The 9,757-nt window shown below is 45.2% G+C and overlaps 1 protein-coding gene across 1 annotated transcript; it reads right to left on the reverse strand.

The window, feature by feature from the left end:
• Window positions 1-260: 260 nt before the first annotated feature.
• Window positions 261-9,596, reverse strand: NDUFA8 (NADH:ubiquinone oxidoreductase subunit A8). The gene is made up of 4 exons (XM_083486055.1): window positions 9,417-9,596; window positions 4,745-4,908; window positions 3,292-3,457; window positions 261-530 (listed from the first exon to the last, which is right to left on the reverse strand). The coding sequence occupies exons 1-4, from the start codon at window positions 9,462-9,464 to the stop codon at window positions 393-395; spliced, it is 516 nt and encodes a 171-aa protein (XP_083342181.1). The 5' UTR covers window positions 9,465-9,596; the 3' UTR covers window positions 261-392.
• Window positions 9,597-9,757: the final 161 nt, after the last annotated feature.

Consider the following 9,757-nt stretch of genomic DNA (forward strand, 5'->3'; position numbering starts at 1 on the left):
CAATATTTCTGTAATTGATATGCCTAACATAAAGAAGTGATGCTATGTCAAACACTGGAAACCAGCCTTCCCCAACTGGGTGCCCTCCAGATGTGGAGGCTGGAGCTGGCTGACTGCTCAAAACATCTTCCTTAAGTATAACCAATTGCATCCTGAGCCAATGGGGGATTTTCTTGGAATTGTTTAAGGGATGTTATTCCAGACTTAGAACTTTCTTGCACTTTTACTTTTCAGAAACAAAACCTACACATACAAGAAAATGCATTAGGCAAACCACACCATTTGAAGTTTATTATCCTTAATGACTACCAAATACAGAGGGTGTTCAAAATACACCAGGAAAGAGTCATTAAGACTTCAGGTGTTGTTTTGAAGGAGGCAAGATAGCCAGTTTAAAAGTCAAAGAAGGACAACTTGCTTCCATATTTGGACGTCTGCAACTCGCCTTCAGTTGGTGGGTTTGGTTGTGGTCTTTGCCTAGAATGATAGGGATTCTCAGGCAGTGGCCGGTCAGTCTTCACTTTGGTGACCTGGAAGAAAAAGAATCACATTGAAATGTGTGGTGAGCAGCAAGCAGCCTGGAAAGTGTGACAAACAGGAAGCTTTGCAAAAGGAAGCCAGTCCATCCAAATGGTGCTTAGTGCAAACAAACCTCTATCAAGGAATCCGAGTATAGAGAGGTGCCTTATTGTGTACCAGAAATGGCAAAGCTGATGCCCAGATCCTGGACTGTTATTTATTTAACTCTATAGTCACTTAGTACAAAATTCTTTTAAAAGCTTAAGAGCCTATAACGCCCCCAATAAGTAATGTTTCAGTAAAATCACTGCAGTAACCCAGAAGAAAAAAAGTCAACAAACTAGAAAAACAAGCTATCAGCCTTGTTGTCAAATGTCTGGGAGAAGAGGTAAGTCTTACCCTGGCACAGATGGGAGCCAAAACAGAAAAGACCCTCTGCCATGCTGTCATCCTCCAAAGTTTCTCTGAAGGGGCACCCAAAGGAGGGACTCAAATAAAAACCAAAAGGTCTGGGAGAGAGGTGACCTGAAAAATATTGGGGTCCTGAGCTGTGTGTGAGGTTAAAACCAGCACTTTGATTTGGGCCTAGGCTGCCTGTGCAGCTGTGTCAGAATTGGTGTTCCAAAATAGTTCATCTTGAGCTTGGCAGCTGCACTCTACTGCAGTTTCTGAGCAGTTTTCAAAGGCAGCTTCACAGAAATTGCACCACAATGACCCAATCTTGAGTTTACCAAAGTAGACTACTTCAGCCAGATTACTGCAGCCCAGACAGTGTCGTGGTTAGGCCAACAGCATAAGCTGGTGGAAGGCACTGTACACCACTGAGGCCACCTGTGCCCCAAGTAACAGAAGTAGATAAAGGAAGAAGCCTGAACTATGGGCCAGGATTGAAGCTGAGAGCCCTTTGTATGCAAAGCATATATCCTACTGCTAAACTGAAGTCCTTCCACTCCATGTCACACACACCCCTCCATGTCCTTCAGTGATCTCCCCAAATAGGAATTAGGAAGTGGTTGTTGTAAAGCTCACTTTGACCTGCAGGGAACACACATGGGTGCTTCCAAGACATCAAAATTATGGTTTAAAATAAACCATGGTTTAATGTGGGCAAGCTCCTTCCCCTCTCCTGACTGTGCTACACAGGACAGCAAACCAGCCCTAAACAAGAGAGTCTGGTTTGTTGTTATGTGCAAATTCAGGTTCCTGCAGACTTGCAGGGTGGAGGTAAACAAACTACAAGCGGGAAGCCAAAAACAGACTTTGGTTTCTGCTTTTGGTTTGGAGACAAACTATGAGCCTGTATGAACCTGGGTTTGCACATCAGGGCAAGCTAGACTCCATTTAACTTCATCCCTGCATGGCACAGTCAGAAACAGGAGACAAGGAAAGCACTTCTCTGCACTAAACCACAGCTTATTTTAAACAATGGCATTGAACACTGCTTGTGAACTGGGGTCAGAGACACAATTTGAAACCCAGAAACCAGCTACCTTGAGAGCCAAATTTTCCATCTTGGCTGAGCCAAGAACAAACTGAAGATGACCTAAGACAGTGTTTCCCAAACGTTTTTGGGCAACGGCACACCTGTTTACCGGAAAAAAATCTCGCGGCACACCACCATTAAAGCCCCGCCCCGTGACGTCAGCGCGCAGCGTCACGCCGGGAGGGACGCACAAAAGTGAAAGTTTTTTCCCTCCCCCTTGCCGGGGTGGGAGGAGGCAGCAGAGCGAGGGACTGAGGGACGGCGGCAGCTGAGGCGGCCACCCCTCGACGCCGTCCCAAAAGCCGCCAAAAAGCCCTAAAAAAAGAGGAGCAGCACAAAAAACACACCACACACGGGGGGGCGTGTTCTAATTTGCTTCTAACTCCGGGTTAGAGCGCAGCACGTGGAGGATGGGTGGGGAAAGAGAGAGGAGGCGCACTGATAGAACGCCAGGCACAAGGGCCGCCAGGGAGAGCCAGCGCGCGCCCCATCCCGGACGCTCGCAGCCACCGCCATCCCTCCCTCCCAGGGAAGGCGGGATTAGAGCAAGCGCCCGGGCAGCAAGAAGCGCGCGCGCGCCGGCCCTGCCCTGGATCCCTCAGAACCGCCAGTCTCTGGGAAAGTGGGCGTGGCTTCAGAACTCTCAGGCATCAGCACCCGCCGCCCGGCAAGGCTTCCCATTGGGAGGCGCGAATGCTTTAGTGGGCGGGGATTGGTGCAAATATAGGCAGGGCGGGCTGAGAGGAGGAGCCGCCGCCGAGGAGCAGCGACACCAGCAGCGTTTCCTCTCCCCCCTCCCCTCCCGTGTCAACAAGCGGGGCGCCTGCGCCGGGGGTTTGCGCGTCAGGCAGGCAGCCAGGCAGGCAGACGGCGAGAGCCCCGCGCTGGGCGGCCGCTGCTCGCCGCCGCCGCCCCGCGTCTCGCCGCCCGACTCGCCCGCCTCCCTCCCACGGCACACCAGCCGGTGTCTCACGGCACACTAGTGTGCCGCGGAACACCGGTTGGGAAACACTGACCTAAGAGAGCCCCCCTGTGCGGATGCTCATCACAATTCTCTACAAGGCAAAACTGCTGAAAAGGCTGGAATTTCTAGATACTGGCCTCAATGCTTGGGGAGCTAGCCCCGAGGAAAGTCTGGCCAAGTTTGCAAATCCCTCCTGGGCCAAAATTCAGGACCAGGTGACAACATTACCATTCAGAAGAGGGGCAAAATGAAAAACCCCTTGCAATAAGTGATTAGGTTATCACCCAGTGCACGTAAGAAAGAGCCAGCAAACACATTCAGTTACCTTTGACAGCTGTCCCAGATCAGGTCTCACCCAGCCCAACTTATCCAGGACGCAATCATCAAAGACCTGCTGCTGCTTGCGGCACTTGCGAAGTTCTAGCAGGTTATTATAGTCAATGCAAGTCCAGTACTGGGTAAATGGCTCTGCACAATGCAGCTTAAGCTGCCTAGAAACACAAAGATGCTGCATTAATGTTTCTTGAAGCGAAAATGTAGGCAGAGTGATTCTTAAAAGGCACCTTTTTATTTTGCTCACACATGGGTTTGAAGACCACAGCAAGCTATGTGTTCTCTCTGGTTACAGCTGGAGTACCACAAAACTAAGTCATCGTGAAAACATAAGAACTCTGGCCTGTAATGCCAACTCAGACTGCAAATATTTTCTACATTCGCGCTACCATCCCCATACCATGCAAAATCCCTATGGCAAATAACACAAATATGTTTGTCAATCCAAAACTGAGAACAACAACAGGATAGCATCCAATCAAAAAAAACTAAACAGTGTTAGTGTTATTGCCTTTCAGTTTTTCTACAAAACTGAAGGAAGCAAGGTGGATTCATAAAACTGTATTTCAAGTTCTTACAGCATCTGATACATGACATTTTGGCAATTTAAAATCCAAGTCAGATGTGACCTATCACTGACAGGAACTTTTCAAAATTAGGAAGTTGTTCCCATCACGGAGGGGAAAGGAGCTACAGGGCATGAATGAGTCATCAATTAAAGACAATAATGGGTAACCATTTGAACTCACTATAGAATTAGAGGGAAGTTAAAACAGAAGATATCTGAGAAGAAACGTGTGTGTGTGTGTGTGTGTGTGTGTGTGTGTGTGTGTGTTTTAAAGAACACAGCAGTTGTCACAGGCACGATAATTGCCCTAGCAGATTGTAAAAGAAATCTGGATTCAGATCCCTTGCCTTGGATGAACCTGTGTGTCTTTCAGGGTCACTTCAGAGATATGATTTTCCTACAGAGTTAATCTTGGAGCTGGGGAAGCAAGTAGGTTATGAAAAAAGAATAGTTAAAACAGCATCATGTCACTTGCTTATTTTGACAGAAGCAAAATTACTTACTCACTCATTTACTGGTTACATTTATACCCTGCCTTTCCATTAAAAAAATATGTAGGTACCTAAAAGCAGCAACATTCACAAGATAATTTAACCAATGTCTAATAAGACATGAGCAAAATTTGCTGTAGGGGAAGAGATTCAGTTTTCTTTTGTAATATGAACCTGCAAAGCCTTTGGGAGGCAGGATCTCAAATACTAAAAATGTATTTCTGGCCAAAGGAAGAAGGCAAAATTACTAGAAGGGCATGGGAGTAGTTTTATTTATTTGAAGGATTTTCTTTAGCCCTGCCCTTCATGCAAAAATAAGCCCCCAAAGATCAGTAATAATAGATGGGCCTTTGGTCCGACTCAGCAAGACTCTTCAAATGGCATACCTGAAGAAGTCCATTGCACACTTGTTCACTTCCTTGCCTTCCTTTAAACATTTCCGTGGGTCCTTCTCTTCCCAGCGGCAAAGCATGAACTCCTTGTTGGGCTTGTCACACTGTGAGCCATAATGATGAGCTGCTGCTTTCAGTACAGCTGAGGTTACATTTACCTGAGGAGCAAACCAGAGAGTTAGCAACTGGCTGGGTGTGTGTCTGGGAATGCATAGGACTCTTACAAGCTCCACGTGAGCCAATTGAATGAAGAATAGACAAACTGAAGGCATGCATTCTGCTTCTCATATGTAAAATGGGAGTAAGGTCCTGCACTCACAAGAATGCCAAGGGGCAGCACACAATGAAACTTGTGTACTATACACAAACATTACAACACAATATATTTCATTTATTTAACAGAATTTGTATACCACTTAACTGTAAATAAAACCTCAACATGGTTTGCAAAGAATATGAAATATGGGTTGAAGTTGTCCATAAAAGTTGAACACAAAACAGGTTTTTTAAAAGCAAGACGTAAATAAAAACAACCAGTTAAATATATTAAATATGTATGTTGCAAACTAAGATTGGATATTAAACTACATATCAGCTTTACATCTCTGGGTACGCTTGCCTAAACAAAGAAATTTCAGCAGGTGTAGAAGAGAGCACAGTGAAAGTTCTAGCTTAGTCAAGGCACAGGGAGTTCCAGAGTGTAGGAGCTACCACAAGATAATTATGAACACACATAAAATTAATGGAATGTATAAATACAATTAATTAAAAAACAGATTTTTTAAATGATATACAGAAGTAATAACAGGTAATGTTTTATATAGGATGACACTAATTATTAAGACAATGAGAATCTTTTAATCTTTCTATTTCAAATGATTCCAATACTGGGCGAAGCAGGTTGTCTCAAGATATGGCAAAGAGAAATTTCCAAACTCCTGTGGGAAGGGAAGAAACCTAGGATTAAACACCTGATCTTAATAGACATAAAAGAGAGAGGAGGCTTTTCTCTACCCGACCTAAAACTTTACTGCGAGGCAGCCTGTTTCACCTGGCTAAAAGATTGGTGCACGTTGCAGGATCCGGACCTCCTGGACCTGGAAGGTTTTGACAACCGTTGGGGATGGCACGCCTACCTGATATATGGAAAAGCAAAAATTCATAACAATTTTACCAACCATATAATAACAAAGTCACTCTTTGCTGTATGGGAAAAATATAAAGACCTGATGGAGCCTAAAGTCCCGTGGTGGACTTCTCCAGTAGACGCCATAGCAGTAAAACGGAAAAATACTCAGGAAAGCTGGCCAACATATAAAACACTTCTAAAAAATGAAGATAACCAAATAAAATTTAAAAACTTTGAGGAAATAAGAGAACACATCTCAGACTGGTTCCAATACCATCAGTTATTTGAAAGATTTAAATCTGACAAACAAAAGGGGTTCTCAACAGAAATTTCCCGATTCGAATCTGATCTTGTAAATTCTAAAAAAATAACTCTTTCCATAACTTATCAACTCCTCCTTGACTGGACAGTCAAGGAGGAGGTGATAACAGTGGCAATGGTGAGGTGGTCCCGGGATTTTGGCCATTCAATAACCATGGCCCAATGGGAAAATTTATGGAAGATCAATTGGAAATTCACAAATTGTTACACGATTAGAGAGAACTTTCAAAAAATGCAACATCGATGGTATCTAACACCATGGAAACTTTCAAAAATGTATAAACATGTGTCAAGTAATTGTTGGAGATGCGGAGACTCAGGAGCATTCTACCATATGTGGTGGATATGTAGGAAAATACAGGTATTCTGGGAGAGTATCCATGCAGAACTGCAAAAAATGCTAAAGATGTCTTTCAATAAAAAACCAGAGGCCTACCTCCTGGGAATAACAGATTTGGATATTCCACAAAAGAGGAAGGGTATCTTTTTATATGCGATGGCGGCAGAAAGAGTTTTGACCGTAGCAAAATGGAAGAGTAATGAAATCCCCTCTATACAAGATTGAATCCAAAAGCTGACAGAATATGCCAAATTAGATGGTTTATCAGAAAAAATAAAGAATAAATCAAAACAGGAATTTGTTTCAAAATGGGAGGTTTTCAAAGAATATCTGAAAAATAAATATAGTAGTTTAAATTCTGTTGCAGCATTTGAGGAACTTCAGTAATAGTTGCAAGGTAGATATATGAAATTAGATTTATTAAGAATAAGTTTAATTATGATAAAAGTGTGTATTGGCAATAAGTAATATGAATTTGAAATATGGAATAGATGGGAGGTTGGGTCTTTAGTGTTAAGACCAATAGATGTTTTAATATTTGCTAAGAAAATTATGTGTCTATGGTTATTCTTGTGTGTAATTTGGTATTTGTATGTTTTTTTGTTTTTTCTTGTTGTATCAATAAAAAACTTTATTAAAACAAAAAAATTAAAAAGAGAATCTGAACGTTCACTTTTAAACATTTTGTGAGAACAAGGGTCAGTATGAATGTGGTAGGAGGGAAAAGATACACATATATGTGTAATATCAAGGTATTTAACGAGTGGAGTGTATAAACCCCCAGGGGCTTATGATAAGCAATACAATACACTTAATAAATCACACCCCTCTGTACACAAATGTTTTGCACAAGATTGTGCATCTTATTGACTATCAATGACATCAGCGGCCAAAGTAGTGGGAGGAGAGAAGACTGTCAATCCAGAATATGTAATTTGAATTAAAAAACAAAAGCCAGTTGGCAACAAGGTAGGAGTTTTCATACAATATAACCCTTCACGGATAAGAATCCATATTCTGCATAGAAATCTACGGGACCCTTTGTTGTCCCTCTGAAAATTATTATTGCATTTATATACAGTAAACTTGCAGTTGACACAGGAGTTGAATCCAGGGATTTTTGCGCCTAAAGCCAAAATTGTGTATAGTCAAAGCACACTGGGTTGAATGGTGGGTGGGCTTGCCAAAGTCTTTTTTCCTGGATTCCCACCCCTTTTCCGTCCCCCTTTTATTTTGTTTTTGTTTTTTTACTTTTTTTGACAAGCATTGCAGGGGTGGACTAGATGACTTTTGGGTTCCTTCCAACTCATAAGATTCTATGATTCAATGAAGCACATAAAGCTGAATGTGCTCAAGTTAAATGTAAATTGTGGGCTCGCTGTACCTTTTCCTCTGAGGAGCTCAAGGTGGTCCCAGCACCCCATTATATCCTCACAACAGCCCTGTAAGGTCGGTCGGGTCGGGAGATGGCTGCTGGCCCCAAAGGTCACCCCGTGAACTTCACGGCTCAGTGTGGATTTGAACCACACACACTCAGCCATGAGGCTTGGAGCTAGTCCTTGGGAGAGCCAGCATGGGACAGCGGTTAGTGTCGGACTAGGACCTGGGAGAGACCAGGGTTCGAATCCCTGCTCTGCCATGAGGCTCACCGGGTGACCTTGAGGGTCAGAAGCTGCCACTCAGCCTGGCCTACCCCACAGGGTGGTTGCTGTGGTTGCTGTGGCCAGAAACTTGTCTGCGGACAAACACCGGCTCCCTCGGCCTGAAAAGTGAGATGAGCGCTGTGCCCCACGGTCACCTTTGGCTGGACTTAACCATCCTGGGGGTCCTTTACCGTTTATGTTACCTGTGGGGATCAAAGGAGGAGCAGGGGAGAACCACGTACACCAACCTTCAGGGGGAAAAGCAAGGTACAAATGCCATACATAAATAAATAAATAAATAGCAACACCTGGTGCAAAGGGTTTGAATTCCTGTTGCCGTCCTCCTTGAGGGCTTTTATGTAGAAGAGATATTAACTTAGCTTTCATTTATTTTATTTAGAGTGGGTGGAATGGCCAGAGGGGGGGGAGCACGAGTCACTTCGACGTTTGTGTATGTGTACGTTTGTGAAATGACTTTTCTCTGACATTTTGGGTCTTAAATGGGGGGGGAGGGAGAGGAAGCCCTTTAACAGCGAGGGGAGGGGAGAGAGGGGAGAGTCGACCCTGCCTGCAAATTGCGGGGAGGGGGCTACCTCACAGGGTTGCTGTTGTGGTGCAGCCTTATTGCAATGCAACGCAATTCACTGTATGGGGCTTGAAAGACGCCCTTCTTTTGCTGCCGGCTAGCTGAGGAAAGCCAAAATTTATTCGCCTTTCGGTGGATGGACCCAGAGACCGGGACTAAAACACAGTACACGTGGACACGACTCCCACAAGGGTTTAAAAATCCGCCCGCACTTTTCGGGGTGGCTTTAGCCACGGACCTAGCTAGCTTCCCCACCTCCCCCGACCGCGTTCTCCTTCAGTAGGTAGATGACCTTCTATAATTGCATGTAAAGATGAAGACACGTGTCTGCAAGAGACCAAAGATCTGAATCACCTGGCGGCAGCTGGCTACCGGGCGTCTAAGGCCGAGGTCCGAATCTGCCAGCCAATTGTCAAGTGCCTTGGATATGACATGTCCCACCAGCAGCGTAATTTAATAACTGGGGGGGGGGGGGCGAATGGAGAAAACCGCGTATGACTCCTCATGGAGCTCAAAAGGCGGGACAGAAACGTAACGAACAGATGAGGGGGGAGGGGAAACTGAGGTGGGGGTCCCCCTCATACATTTGTGAGGGGTGGGATCAATACCACCTCTTCCCCTCCCCCCGCGCCACTTCTCACGCTCACCTCATCCACTTCTAGCTCCTCCAGCGCGGGCACCTCCAGCGTGGGCATAGCTGTCCCGGCGTATCCCGACCAGGTCTCTCCCCTTGGACTCTCCTTCGCCACCGCTCCTCACGAACCAGGCCAGACGCCAAGGCAGAAACTGCGCGTGCGCCTTCTCGCCGCCCGAGAGCACATTATATCTGAGATACGCGCATGCGCCTAACTCCCGCCACCGCCTTCCCGTCACCGCCACTCACTCCGTCTATGTATGTATGCGAACACGAGGAGGATTTGGGCATGCGCATTTAGCCTTTCCGCCTCCGAGGAGGGACCCAGGGGGCGTGGCTAAAAGAGCTCCTTCT

This window comes from Podarcis liolepis (assembly GCF_965112155.1).
Source record: "Podarcis liolepis genome assembly, chromosome: Z".
NCBI classification, from domain to species: domain Eukaryota; kingdom Metazoa; phylum Chordata; class Lepidosauria; order Squamata; family Lacertidae; genus Podarcis; species Podarcis liolepis.